We start from the raw sequence: 15,767 nt of genomic DNA, 5'->3' as shown, positions 1-15,767 counted from the left end.
CCCCACTATTGAACCAAGGTACATGTGTCTGCCCCAGTCTATCCCGTCCTCTCACACCTAAAGTCCCTTTACCAGATGGCTAATGAAGAGGGTCTGATCCTTCCTCAGAGATACATATACGCCACACCTGAAACAAGGTACATGTGTCTGCCCAGTCTGTCCCGTCCTCTCACACCTAAAGTCCAATGAACAGATGGCTAATGAAGAGGGTCTGATCCTTCCTCAGACAGATACATATACCCCATGTTGTAGCTATAGGTGTTTAATTCCCATTCCCTTGATGGACACAACAGATGTGCACATGACAGTGACAAGGTAGCCAGAGATGTTGTCTAGGCTTTCCCTCTGACTGGCTTGTATGTGGAATAAGTGAAGCCCCCACACTTTTCTCTACTGATTCCTTACCTACACAAAACATTGTTAAGGCTGCATGTTAAAGAGTTTCCAGAGTTACATTTGAACATGTTGATCATGCCCTAAATCAGATAAGAAAATCTCAGCTTTATTCATGTAGAATCCAATGATTGAAGTATGATATAATTATAAGCTTCCACAGTACCATATACAGGCTGCATTGTGTAAAGTTTATTCATGGGTTTTGTTAGATCAGATACATATTTGTTATATTTAAATGTAACACACTGCTTCCCAATTACATGCATTCAATCTTTCCTAAAGCAAACAATAAATTTTTGATTTTTTACATTTGAATTTTACTGACCTACCTAGTTTAATTTTTTTCCCTATATTTGAACATTGAAAAGTTTCCTTTTTAGGAAACAGTTATATGAGTCCAATTCAGGAAACAGTTGCATGTGTCCAGTTCAGGAACAATCAACATACATGTAGTCTCCTGATCTCAAAACATGGGACCAAAATGGGACCAACATTCCCGTTTTGGACTTGGCCAGGACTGTCTGTGTAGTAGGAATCTCAACCTTGCCAATGTCCATTCATATAATTAGATAAATATAATCATGTTTAGTGTTACCTTTTATGTTCTAGATATTTGATACTGATATTAATTATTCCATTATTGATATTGTTCCATTTCAGTATTTCAGCAAATATTAGGGTATATATATGTTGGTAATATATGCTGCACTGTTTTTGTGAAGTTCATAGTTTTAACCGAAAAAAAAAAAAAAATGAAAAGAGTGAAGATTTGGAATTTCTTGCTACAATGGTTAAGATTTGAAGATAAGTGGAAAAATTTATATATAGTGTCCTATTTATATATACAGAATTTTGTATTTCATGTTCTGTAACATAGTGCTGTAGTTGCTTTGACTTTATTTGCTGGAATGTCCAGTCATGTAGGCCTACTTGACTGTGAATGGGCAGGAATATATAATTTTGTTTCAGTTTACTGTGTATGTTGTACCCAAGTTGTAGGTCGTATTTGCCAGAGTTGAAAGCTGTACTGGCCAAGTTGAAAGCTGTATTGGCCAAGTGGAAAGCTGTATTGGCCGAGAGGAAAGCTGTATTGGCCAAGGTCACTGAGTTTAATGATGGACGTGGATCACAGATGATAAAAGCATATGATTGTCACATTTGGCAGTAGAATAGCAACTCCAGTGCATCATGTTCAATTTTACAAGAAATGTAGCCATCTTTAAAGCAATACTCGAATCAAAACATACACAGTCATGGAACAGAATTATCAATAGATGTGATCAAGTGTTTTTTTCATTGCCATTGTATTGGTTTTAGGGACACCTTCGGACCAATACAAAAGTGATGCGAACAGATGTGATTAATGGATGGATCCACAACATCCGATTCCCTATCACCTGTTCTTGTGACAACGTTACTTTTCATTCCATTCCAGGGAAAAGCAATTGTGACGTCACAAAAAGATTGAATATTTGTAACCAATGTGTGGGATATCCGGTTGACCTACATGACAACAATGTTGATTATGATTCATTGGCTGAATGCATGTGCTTGATTGAGAATTCGGAAAGGTCTATAACAGTGGATATGACGTGCAAATCTGACATATTTTGAGATGTCATGTCAGTCATGCTGAAGTTGCGATAACAATTACTGTCTGAACATCAATTCTCTCTTGCTCATCAGCCATGCTTGCCTTGCATCTCTGAAAAAAAAAAGTGCCTTTACTTCATTGTCCTCACTGCCTACTATCAGCATAACTGAGTATCGCTAACACAGTAGCCTTGGAAACATGATATTTTAAAACAAATGTGTGCCTGTTTCTACCAACATAACCAGGTTTGCAAACCTAACTGCACTATACATTTGTAAACAGAGACAGTGGCTTAAACAAAAGCATTCAGATATTGTATGAGTGATATTAAAATATTGTGCTGTTATGCATGATCTACTGAATTCAGTGATCAATCATTTCATTATGAAATAATCAATGTGTTGTAATTGTATATGTGATGTCAGGCTTCATTGATATATTTGCATTGCCAGTCTTGACCTTAGTACAGTCTGAATATACATATACATATATTGCAAGCATGCCCAGGATGCCTGACATATCTGCGTAGAATACAGTGAAGATTTCTAATAGAATTTCCTGGTGAATTTGTCAGCCTGCCTGATACTAGATAGCAGGTGGTCAAGTACAGCTAATTTCACATGTTTGACATGCACAACTGGTTCAGCTCAGTCTGGTGTCTGGTGTGTTGTTTTGGTACTATGTATAGTTGATGTACTTTGAGAGTAGTTAGGCTAGGTCTATGGACAGCAAATTTTCCATTTGACACTGGGTGGCCTGGGGCCAAGTTGATATACTTTGGCAGTAGTTAGGCTAGTTTTATAAGCAGAAAATTTCCCATTTGACACTGGATGGCCTGGGGCCAAGTTGATGTATTTTGACAGCAACTGAGCCAGTTCACCAGACATCTAGTAGTTTACTTAGCAGTTAGTAGGCCAGTTTGTCTGTAGCTTCATTTACTAGACACCTAGTGAGCTAATACTAGATTACGGTAACATTTTTTAGTTTTAGTCAGTGAGCCAGTATATATTGGTAGCCAGTAGGCCAGTATGGTAGCAACCAGTCAACTAGTATGTTTTATTGGACCAGTATTGATGCTGACAGCCATTATATAGACAACCAATCAGGGTAAGTATATGGACAGACAGTATGTCAGTATCTTGTCAACCAGTATGTTGACGGCCAGTCAGCCAGTATATTGACCGCCAATCAGCCAGTACATTGACAGCCAGTTTTGCAGAAGGCCTCACGCACCTGAGATTATGTAGCCTTTATTACATGTGCAACATTTTTTATTTGCCACAGGTCATGGAAACTTGTTTTCTGTTGTGATAGATGTTCTTACTTATACAAGTGTCTGCTTTTAACAGAAGAGTTTTATAATGGATTATACCATGTATACTGTGGTACATGTAATAAAGAAGTAGTGAAAATGTATTGTTTCTGTTTACTTCATTACAGGATTGTACCATAAGTGCTCATTCATACACCATTGTTTAAGCTGGACATGGCTCAGTGGCATGATGGTTGATGAGATGCAGGTTAAATCCTGACTTTGGGCATGGAATTTCCAAATTCACAGATCCTATTGTTTATAGGGCCGTGTTGACAAAAAGGTGGTCCACAGCAATCGTACAACCATTAATGTTTTCCACCATATGGAATGGTTTCCTCCCGCCACAATACTGGCCACTGTCGCGTAAATGAAATATTCTTGAGTACAGTGTAAAACACCAGTCAAATAAATCAAGTAAATAATATTGAATATACATCACCTGGGGAAGCCTGCCAATCTTTTTCCAGTAAATTCATTTTTTTATGCCTTATGAAAGCAAGTCTTCAGAGTCGCAGAACGATCACAATTTTTTAAAAATAAGAAAAGAAAAAATTGTGCCAAACATGGTTGTAATATTGCACACATCACCAGTTTGCACATCGATATATTATTTTATTTGTTTGGTTGGTGTTTAAGACGGTATTCGAAAATTTTGCACCTAGACATGCAGCAGTCGAGTTGGCTTGATAATAACAAGAAGAGTTTTATCTTTGGTAGTAGTTGCACGTAAGTACACAGTTCTTAATTGTTGGTATGAAAGGTTTGCATATTGGTGATTCACATTCCTTATCACGTTTAAGGCAAGCTTTTAACCTTTGATTTCATCCTAATAAGCTATTATAACTGTTGACAGTGGGAACTAAAAGGTTATTTGCAAACCAGTGTAAGTACGGTTGTGAATCTTTTTTTCATTTTACGAAATTTTTCTGCAAATAGTATTATGAGGTGTTTGCGTATATGTATAGCTTTCCTTATTTGTCTTCGACCTTCCTTATTTAGCAAAAACTGGACGGGAGTTCTGGCCCTGAGATCGCAAAACAATACTACACTTAAGTCAAAATTTCAAATCACATTAAAATTTTTTTTTCCCATGTTACAAGGTCAAAATTTTGCTTCACAAAGGAAGTTCTGGGTAAGTTATTGTACAACAAATTTCAGTTAATATAATGGAAAGGAACATACAAAATTTAATGATTGAAGTTTTGACTTAAGTCTAAGGACACTTCGTGATTCTGGGGCCAGATGTTCCTAAACAGTGGAAATTGGAGACATCGACCATGACATTGTGGGTGCTTTCATGGAAAGACAGCTTTGAAAACAAATTCTTAGAAGAAGCAGATTGTCTGATATAGGTGATTAATCTTTGTAGGAATCCAATGTTTTCTCATCGCCTGACGGGTAATTTCCTTCAGCCATAAACCTTGCTGCATCAAAAAAAGGTGAAACATTCTTAAGCATTGCATTAAACCCAAGTAAATAAATAAAGGAATATGCTTCCTTTTTATGAGCAGTCTGCTATCTTTAAATGGGTCAAGGCCAAACTAAACCGAACTAGATTGACTTTCCTTTTTTTTTCTCTGAATTGGATGAATGGAATAAATGGGGGAAATTGAGGATATAGTGTGATCTCAGATTGTGATGCACGTATTGAATTGAAATTGAAAAAGTTATAAGTGTGAGACAGTATTGCTCAGAAGTGAAGATCTATATATCAGAATCAGTTGTACTGGTCTGCCAACAATGATGTCGTGTGTTCAAATCCATTCGTCATCCACTGTACAAATATGTGTATCTTTCAAAAAAAAAGAGCTCACCTATAGAAGAGGCATCAATGCAGAACTTTGGCCCACTAGGCACAAATGAATTACTAAAACATTTTATGTTAACATGAATTCTAATGCACCAAAGAGACGTGAAGCTCAAGAATTTTGTAATTTATGGTAATTAACATACATGAAGGGAACAAATCATAAACATTCCCCTCACAGTATTTATATACATGCAAAATCTGAGTTCAATACATGCTGTATATTCTGAGATACCACCCTTAACACTGATTCCAATACACAAGAGGCGAAATTGTGAATTTTGTAATATAAGGTAATCAATATGCACATAGGGCATCAACAATGACTTCATTACATCTACGTATTTATACCTGGCAGCAACTCCAGTTTTGAGACACCCTTGGGCATCTTTGTAAAGTAAAGCTGCTTTCCTATGTAGACCTATGCATGTTACAGCTCTTATGAGCAAAAACCTTGGGGTTGCCCGCAAACAGCTACTTGCAGACACACTTCTGCTTATCAATTTCATGCATTCAGACCATGTTATTTATGTGTTTATTCATTTATTTCTGATTGGTGTTTTACACCACACTTGTGAATATTTCACTCATATGACAAAGGCCATTGTTATTGTGGGAGAAAACTGGAGGTACCCACAACCATCAGTTGGAGCATGTTACAACACTAGGACGGATGACACACTGGAAGTTCCTTATTTCTGTGAAACTTACATTAATGTTATTTCTCACCATAAAGGGCTAAATGCATGTATTGTACTGAATTTTGTTTAACCATTACTGTTTATTCTCAGTGCACCCTTCACCGAAAAATGTTTCATTACAACTGTGGAAATCTTTAACCTTTTCAACCTCTAAAGCACTTTTCCAAGTGGAATTTATTCATACAATTGACATGAAATGATGATAAAAATGATTTGTTCATTTATTTATTTATTTATTTGATTGGTGTTTTACGCTGTACTCAAGAATATTTCACTTATTCGACGGCGACCAGCATTATGGTGGGCGCGCTAATGAACTGAGCCACGGAGGCCCCCTGATTTGTTTAGCACTTTCAGATGTAAGCTTTCATAAAACTGCAAATTATTTCTACACCCAATAGCACTCTCAGAATGTTTCAAAATATTGGTCATGGTTAAAAAGATTGAAGAATTAGGGTATACATGCTGACAGTAGCCTACACATATTGTATCCCAGATATTTCTAACACACTCTGATGTGTTTGTATAGTAAACTAATGGATGCTTTCTACATTAATTAATAGTGGAACTGCCACTTGGAGTAAGTGTTACTGGAGTAAGTGTAGCAAAAAATTATGAAACATCTCCAGTGGTTTTGGCTTTCAAGAGTTATTCCCCCTGAGTGTTCCCTGTGTGTACTCTACACCATGTGCAACGAAAGATGGGCAATGTAGAGTATTTATTTATTTTTTGATTGTTTTTTTACGCTGCACTCAAGAATATTTTACCTATACGAAGGCAGCCAGCATTATGGTGGGAACAGCTGCCTAAGAAGTACATGCAAACATCACCCTTTATAAGTATAATGTTGGTAGAGCATAGATTCAGGAATATTTCACTTTTCATGGGCATTGTCAACGCTATAAAACACAAATATGGAATAAAAATAGAGCTGAAAATGCATCATTTTCCTGTTTTTGCTATCCGATCATGTAACTATGTCTTTAACAGGAAAAATTGCTTGAATTGTCCACATTTTCCACAAAAAATTGCTTGAATTGTCCACATTTTCCACAAAAAGGATGATTTTCAAGTTTTATTTTTACACCCTCCTCAGAGAATGAAGAAAGGTTTATTCTGCCCGCAAAACAAGGATTTTAACTGGTGTGGCCTTAACAGCAAAATTAAACCAAATGTAAACAACCAAAATCCAAAAGAGTACATGCTGTTTTAGAAAAATACATACTAATCAACACGGATAAAAACGGATGAGTATAACACCTGGTAAGAATCTTCATGGTTGTTGATGATAAGTATGTGGTTACCATGGCAACTGTGGAAATGGACAAACGTGAGGCGCCACAGATCATCTTGTCTGTATCCCACCAAAAATTAAAACTGCACATAGAGAACAATTGGAGTTGTAGCCCAGACACAAAATCATATCTATTAATGTAGTGTATGCAGGGATGCTGGCAAGTCGGCTACCATGGCAACAGTGGAAATGGACAAATAACATGCACAACACATTGTCACCTCTGTATCGCAGTATCCAGTAAGAATTAAAATGAAATATGGGAAAGAATTGGAGTTGTAGCTTTGCCAGAATGTTCATGCAAAACTATTCAGTAGATATCAGATAAAAAGCGATCTGGTTACCATGGCAACTGCAGAAATGTACAAATGTGAGTCACAACACATCGTCATCTGTATATGTATGTATCCACCAAAAATTAAACTTCTACGCAGAAAACAGTTTGAGTTATAGCCCAGACACAAAATCATAGTTATATGGTATATAAATGAAAAATGGTAATCTGGTAACCATGACAGCCGTGGAAATGGACTAATGTGAGCAACGACATGTATACACCAAAAATGAACACCCAAAATAAAAATAGTTGGGAGTTCTGGTCTGGACACGAAATCATATCTATCTATATAGTATACAAAGGGAAACTGGCGATGTGGTAACTGCGACAACCGTGAAAATGGACGATTAGGAGTCATGACACATTGTCATCTGTGTATGTGTGTATCCACCAAAATGAAAGCTGTCCGTGGGAAACAACTGGAGATGTAGCCCGGACACGAATACAGACGGATGGACAGACATAACAGACGGACAAAATTGCTGTAGTATGATAGGCTCCTCCAATAAAAACTCGTATAAAAACTAGCCCTAAAGAATAAGGTGCCTACTGTAATATGAATCTATGGTCTATATAAAACCAGTAACAATAACAAAACACCTTTCTTGAGAAACTAATAAATATATTGTCAATAAATATACACCAAACACATGAACACTGCCTTGCAAAGACTGCATGTATTTCAGCCAATCCACCACACCACACTGAGTCCCTGCCTCAGAAAACATTACCGCATCCATCAATATACTCTGGTAAAATTTTGCTCCTAGAAAGCAGCTTTTTGTGATACATGAAGTTTTTTCATTTTTGCAGCTTGTTCAACTTGAAGTCGTCGCCTGTCTTCTTCCATAGCTTTTCTTTGGATGGTTCGGATTTCATCCAGAAACTGTGAAAAGCAAATATGTGTTATATTTAAGGATGATGACCCTCAAAAAAAAAAAAAACACATAATATCTTTACGTGAAAAACTTGTGTCAAGTTACCAGCATGACCTGGAAGTGGACATTTTATACTTTACAATGTTCAAAATCGGCTCGTTGCACTGACCGCAGTTTCATGTCATCGGGTTTGTCACCTACCAAGCAAGGCGATATAAAACCAATCTATAAGGTTGGTTGTCATCATAAATGTGAAACATTCTTTAGTCCAGTGTAAAACTTCAGTCAGACAAAAAATACAAATTTGATCTACATGTTAGAAAAAACAATTCCATCAAATATAAACTCAGACCCACATCCATCTAGTAACTTGACAGGGTATGTCACTTTTAAATTCTTTCTTCTAAATTAGGATGTTGACTAATGTCTGAAAATTCGTGAAATACCAACCTCTGGTTTTCTAGTCCCTTTCTTATCCATAAAATCCATAAATGCTTTTGATCCATGCATCTGTGAAAGGTCCACATTCTACAACATACAACAACAGTTATAATCATGATCACTCAGTGTACTCTTTTTTTTATATGGGTACTTTACATGCATATATTAAACACAATTTGCAGTATCATCCTGACACATCAACTAATAGAAATACAAGTGTATGTATATTACAATGATCAATTTCTAATACTTTGTATCCACCCTCTACCCCACATGATTATAGACATCAATGCTACAAATGAACCATTGTACACTTATAATCAGCATAAAGAATCCCAGTGAAAGGCCAATAGCGCAAAGTTAGTGTATATGGTCTGTAGATATCATGCCCAAGCAAACTAATCAGCTAACCAACTAATCAGGCACCAGAGATAAACCATTGGCAGGCTACTGGCACACTACTAGGGTACCATAAATCCATAATAAATTCAACCAATAAAACAAACTATCCCATGCATCTTAAACACATAATTCTTACAATTCTCACCGGTACAATACACTGTTCAACTTGGGGAACCTAAAGACTGTATAAAAATAGTAACAACAACTGCTCCAGATCAGAAAACACAACATGAATATCTCAATTCATGAACAATGTCTCTGGTCAAATTTGCAGAGGATTTAGGGTAAGCTCTTACCAGATTTTTGCTAGCTCTTACCAGTTTATGACTCTTTTCCTTAGCATCAGAAGACTCTTGGTCTTTCAGCTCTTTGGGGTCTCTAAGAGGGTCTGTGAAATCACGCTTCTCCCAGGTTTTAGGAGGAAGATACCAGGCTCCGTAACGGAACTTCACCCAGCTTGGTTCATAGCTCCCAGAGTGGACCTGAACAAATGTACACACCCATATAAACACCTGAGTGAATGGAGAATGTAAAACTCCTTCCAGCTTGTAACAAGACGGTTCAAAGCTATGATCTCTTTCACTGTTTCCTTTATTACTTCACAATTATCGGCATATGTGGGTTCATTCAGCACATATGAAGTACGTCGCAGCATTTACTCTGATTTGGATCCTTTGTGTGGCTCTTCCTCGAGTAGCTAGGACTAGCACAGAATAACATGCTGTAAAATCAATGACCAAATACTGTTATGACTTGAGGCAAATGAGGGTGAAAAAATATTACTTTTGGTGCTACAAAACTACATTTGTCCAGTAGGTTATAACCATCCTTTACCGTCCGAACAAATCTCACAACACTTTTCTATAATGAACAAAATTCTCAGGATCAGGCAAAATAAGACACATATTAAAGTTTAAGTCACATATTGTAGCTACTCCAGTTGAACACGTTTGAACTTGACCCGTGCTGACCGGCTGGGGACCACTAATGATATATCATCGCCAGTGGCCGTGTTCTCATAAGTCGTCAGGATCACTGGCTCTATGACAACCAGGCTTTCGTCATTGACAAAATTTTACCTGCACCAATGTTCCATTTATACACACACCTGTCTTTAAATATCTGAACACTAAATAGCTCACCCATTCTTTTTTCTTGTCAGCTTTTGTTGGGAGGTTTTTGTTGGGCTGTTGAACTGGTACCGCTGAGGACATTCTCAGTTCTGGAGGGACATTCGTCAACTCCACCACATGGATGGGCACAGACAGAGCTGGCTTGGTCTCATACCCACTGGCAAACAAACTTGTGATGGTGGATTCCTCAATGTTGTTACTCTCACCCCCTAAACTGGAGACCCAGTCACAAAACTCTTTTGTCACACTCTTGATGTGTTCTTCCTGTAGGTGACAATAAAAAAAAAATTACTAATGACATCAAGATATACTACTGGCTGTAGTATCCATGCAGTGGAACAGCTATTCCTTGGATTTAATACCGTAAGTCACACAGCCCTTGTGGAGCAAAACTTTTTAATTAAATTGTTCCATGTATCACCAAATCCACTAGTATTCAGACTCACAGAAATGTACGTATGTATGTGACATTAACATGCCTGCACTACTTTGTGATGGTTTAAAGTTTGTCTCTAAATTTTCTAGTATACTTACTCACATATGTATTTGTTATGCATGAACTAAAATGCTTAAGTCATATCTGACTCATATTCCATATATTCCCAAAGTAAAATACCTGCAAATGCATAACTTTTTGTGGAGACTTGTTACAGATGCACATGTTATTTCAAGTAATGGGAGACTCACAGACAGGCTATACACAAAAGAGTTCAAATTGCAGTGGAATTCATCATTTTCTTCTGTGACAATGCAGTGCATGTGTACTACCACAGTGTTTTATGAACATACATATACAGTTCACAGATTTGGACCACTTTGTTACAGGCGAGAAGGAGTTTTACAATAAACAGCCTTTAATAAAGTGTGATATAGAGACAGACCTGTGAGGGTGAACTAGATCGTTTATCACTACTCTTTTTCTTGTCTTTCTTCTCCTCTACCCTGGGCAGCCATCTGTAGGGATTCCTGACAGGCTGCTCGGATGAGCTGAAAAAAAACAACAACAGGCAATTAAGAGACAACTAAACCACTGCCATTATTATCACACATATCCTAAAACTGATCATCAACCTGGCTTTGCATAGGGTATTCGCATACTCCCCAGGCCTCATTGTTTGAGATTCCCTTCATTACTGCATGGTGAACTTGACTTGTTTCTTGAAGTACCTTAGTAAAGTTTAGCATTTTTCAAATGACAAATTTGCTTGATTCTGATTGATTCATCCATCATACAGGGAAACTTCAGATTTTTTTGTGAAGTTTGATTTGTTTTCATGTCATAAAAACATCAAAAAGTTTCATTTTAATACCTTTATATACTACTGAACATGCATTTTTACATACCGGTACCAAACTTTTGGTGAAATACAGGACATATACAGAATTTTACTAATTTACCCAAATTAGATCTGGTGATAACCATTCTTCAAGATGACAACATGGTGATGGATTTCTGTCACACATATAGCTGTAGAAATGTTTCAGATCAACTGATGATCGCATTCCTTCTTAATGCTGAACAAAAGTCTGTTTGTCTGATATTAAAAAACACCAGACCTATATTATTTGTGCATTATTTTCTCCACAGACTTTTAATCTGTGACTTCTATCTGTAATCTGTAGTACTTCTATTGCATCTTCATCATAAGCTCCTGTACTCTTCACTTCTTAAGTCACTCTTATGCACTGTTATTATTAACTTTTACTTACTCCACTTCTGAAGTCATTCTTTCCCTGGATGCTGTTTTTTCTCCTCCTATTTTACTGTCACGGTCTAGGGTTACCTCATCTTCATCATCATCTTCATCAATGGATGCATCTTCAGAATCAAGATTCATTTCTGGGTCCAGTATCTCCACCACTTCCTCAAATAACTGTAACACACATAGTGGTAATTACACATCTCTTTTGGGGTATGTGTCTGTAATGAGCTCTACAGACACATATAAAACACTGTGGTCTGTTGCTAACACATCTGGGAAATGATTGATTCTTCACTTATATGACGATGGTCAGTTTTTATGGATGGAGGAAAACTGGTATAAATTACCACCATTTGACCAGTAATGATGAACTTTCCCACTTGTGATGTAAACACTTTCCATAATATATTGGCGAAAGAGCGAATGGTCTCCAATAAAGATAAGACTGTGCCAAAAGCCCAGGTTGGTTGTAGTAAAAGAAGACAAAGATGTCTCTACTATAAAGTTACATGCATAAATTTATTCAAGATGCCATGTAATGTGATCTGCCATTACACTTACATCAGGAGGGATGCATTCTTCAAGATGAGGGTAGAGAGCCAGTGGGTGCTGACTCAACCCATATTCTATTTCATCAATATGATCTCGTCTTTGCTGTTGAAGAGGTGTGCATCGTGAATAGCACATCTGTTCTTTGGTGTAACGCCCTCGAGCTGCTTGTTGTTTGACGGAGGTCAAGTTCCCATTGCTGCCAGTTATGTTGGGTGAGATGCCCTTTGATCTCTGTAAATAGAAAAAGAGAAATTTTTCCTTAAAGTGAAGATAAAATCAGCCACTAAAGCTGAATTAATTAATAAAGTAGTATTCCGGAAATGTTTAAAATATTTAAAAATATTGCAAATTCTACACCGCTTATCAACAAAATAAATAGCAAACAATCGCCTGTACAATAGCCACTCATTTGGTGATGCCATTTTGCCATGTTATAGCTGTTTAGAGTGACGTCACAAAACCTAGAGCTCTCCTGTACCATCGGTACTAAATAATGAGACAATGAGAAAATACATACAAAAAAGACTTATACCCAACCAAAGAGTGTCAGCTCTGTCCTGTGTTCAAAAGGCCAATGTTTGTATTAGCTTGGCACTTGGTCAGGGCAATGTTCGTGGACACAAGCATCATGTTTTAGCGGTCCTGCTCCTCCTGCATGGGCGTAAGCATTTGGCTTAGCTAGTTATACCGACTTCAGGGCATCATGGGGGTAGAATCTATTCTATTACCCCCTATGAGTGAATAAACCAAAAATAGTGGGACATTTTGATTGCTAACAGAGTTTGGGATGATATTTTCGTAATAAATCTGACTTTGCTAAGGAAAATAATGGAAAGTCGCAATATTTTTCTTAAAGCAATGACTCTCGCAAGCTGGTTTTTTACCAGCTCACCCTGACAAGTTACTGCTGCCTCCTGCCAAACATGTACACAATGTGACACGAGTTCCATGCTAATAAATGTGTGGTTCAAAATGCATCAACTTTAACACTTTAACAGACCACATAATTCCATTTATTGCATCAATATCTGTCTCTCCACTATAAGAAATCACGCTGACAATTGTGAGTTAATAGGTTTTTGACTTGACAGCCAGTTATCACGTGAGGGTTTCAGCACTTCTGATCGGGGTAAGTTCATAAGGTCTTCTACAACAGAGTGAATTGTCCATCAGTGCCATTTCCCCAATGCTGAACTTTATCTTTTCAGCTTTCAAAACTTTGTAGAATTTTTCACATATTTTTCTGTGATAACTGTGTCCTATTTCATTTTTTCAATGTATATATAGTGGCAGACTTTGCGTTCACTTTAAAAATCTTACTACATATGAAGGATTTTGTAGCAACTGATTATTTCAAGTACATGCACAAGTGACAACAGTGACTCTGCTCGAGTGGAATGGAATCAGCCACTGGCCTGGTTTTGGGTAGCCAGTCATTTTATTGACATGGTAGCATTCTGTCATAATACACTTACAGGATAAATATATAACAGATAACTGGATACTAGCAAAAGTCCAAAAAAGGGACATCACATATTAGTGACAATGAACATTCCACTGCACTTTCAAAGTGAATAGACCATATATGTCATAGATAAAACCACATCACACAACATGTTTGCATTCTGGAAATCCTGCACACACATGGGAAGATCCATGTATTTGGGGTGGTTTTGGGTTCCCCCCAGGCCATGCCCGGTTTCTTCCCACCATAATTCTGGCTGGTGAAGTCAGGCAACTAACCTAGGATCAAACCCGGGTCAGGTCACACCAAAGACTTTAAAAATGGTACTTGTTGCTGACTATCTTGGCGCTTAGCACTGAGTGATTAGATTATGGACGCAGGAGTGGTTGGCCCAGTATCAACAAGATGTGACTGGGTGGGGTGTCATGACTGGTGTCTTTGGTATGATACTTCGGTAGTAGCAGCACTTTGGCAGCATGGACATGCCCTGCCACAAGAACACACAGTATACGTACACACACTAACGGATTCATCGTCACCATATCATTGAAAAATTTTTACACTGGACGTAAACTCCAAACATGCATACATACATATATACATAATGCTGGCTGGCATGGTATACGTGGACTAATATTCTTGACAAAAAAACAATCAAATAAATAAATAAATAAACCTGCTGGTGCCTAAATAAACTGTATAATTTATTTCCTTTTTAAATGATGCACATGATAATATGAAGTATGTTGTGCAGACATTTCTACATGTAAGTCTGTAAGCCGAGGCATACATAAACCATATTTAAAACTGAAAATCCTGAAGTAAAGAATAAAATAACACTAAGGTCAACAGTACTCAAAGAAAAACTGAAGTACCGTGCAAAACCCCAAGCACACTTGCACATACACATGACATCACATATGTACCTCTATTAGAAACCCACTATCTAATGGGGGAGGTAGGCCATCTCTGAAATCGTCTAATCCATCTTTCAAAAATGTCCATGTTTTTCCAGACAAGGATTTGCATGTATCTGTGGGCTTCAATGACTTTATATACTTAGTTCTGAGTCGTTCTCTGTACCTGTAATAAGATAAATACATGCAGTGCATTTAAATCAACTTACAGTAATAAAAAAATAAAACAAAAAAACCTTGATCTATTATTTTGTACACTCGTATTTGTTTTCCCATTATAACACTTCAGTACAAGTTCAGAGCATACAGGCATGAATTCTTTTTTTTTTTTTTTTTTTGGAAATTTTGGTTTTACCGTTTTACTTACTTTCACGTTACGTTACGTCTTTTAGGCCAACCAATGGCTACACAGTCCCCTATAGTTGACCATAAGTGTATTGAGTTTACTTACCATGGCTGTTCTTGGATCTTCTTGTTAGTGACAGTCGGGATAGTGGATAGACTGTACTTTTGTTCAGCCATAGCACTAACAACTTAACTTACATCTATTCACAAAAAGGCGTTAAAATTACCTTATACATAGTAGCCTACACTACACACTAATAACGACGGCCATTTGTTGACATCCACCGCCTGTTAACTCCCTCTAACGCACCCAGGATTATTGAGTCCGCCCAGGGTAATTCGATATTTTATATAGTTTTGGACAGAATGATCCTTAATAGCTTCGACTTAAGAGTATGTTTCCATGAATTTGCTTGGTAAATAGTTATGACTTAAAAGTCAATGAAGACAACACACTGGGACAAAATCAGAAAACGATGTAAACCAA

General features: G+C 37.2%; 1 protein-coding gene across 1 annotated transcript; it reads right to left on the bottom strand.

Moving 5' to 3' along the window:
- Nucleotides 1–8,074: 8,074 nt before the first annotated feature.
- LOC135473789 (protein FAM47E-like) lies at nt 8,075–15,761 on the bottom strand. Its single transcript, XM_064753682.1, has 9 exons — nt 15,387–15,761; nt 14,945–15,101; nt 12,563–12,784; nt 12,009–12,172; nt 11,180–11,285; nt 10,308–10,562; nt 9,483–9,647; nt 8,773–8,850; nt 8,075–8,330 (listed from the first exon to the last, which is right to left on the bottom strand). Exons 1-9 carry the CDS (start codon nt 15,455–15,457, stop codon nt 8,211–8,213), a joined length of 1,338 nt encoding a protein of 445 aa, XP_064609752.1. The 5' UTR covers nt 15,458–15,761; the 3' UTR covers nt 8,075–8,210.
- Between the last annotated feature and the right edge of the window lie 6 nt (nt 15,762–15,767).

Source organism: Liolophura sinensis, chromosome 8, assembly GCF_032854445.1.
Source record: "Liolophura sinensis isolate JHLJ2023 chromosome 8, CUHK_Ljap_v2, whole genome shotgun sequence".
Classification (NCBI taxonomy): Eukaryota; Metazoa; Mollusca; class Polyplacophora; order Chitonida; family Chitonidae; genus Liolophura; species Liolophura sinensis.
This window is presented reverse-complemented; position numbering and strand designations above follow the sequence as displayed.

What these genes read in the sequence shown, in the direction of transcription:
- LOC135473789 (XM_064753682.1), bottom strand. Translation starts at nt 15,457, where the DNA reads ATGGCTGAACAAAAGTACAGTCTATCCACTATCCCGACTGTCACTAAC. An exon ending in AAGATCCAAGAACAGCCATG is followed by an intron (nt 15,102 to 15,386) that starts GTAAGTAAACTC and finishes ATCTTATTACAG; the next exon opens with GTACAGAGAACGACTCAGAA. An exon ending in AGGAAAAGAGTCATAAACTG is followed by an intron (nt 8,851 to 9,482) that starts GTAAGAGCTAGC and finishes TGTATGTTGTAG; the next exon opens with AATGTGGACCTTTCACAGAT.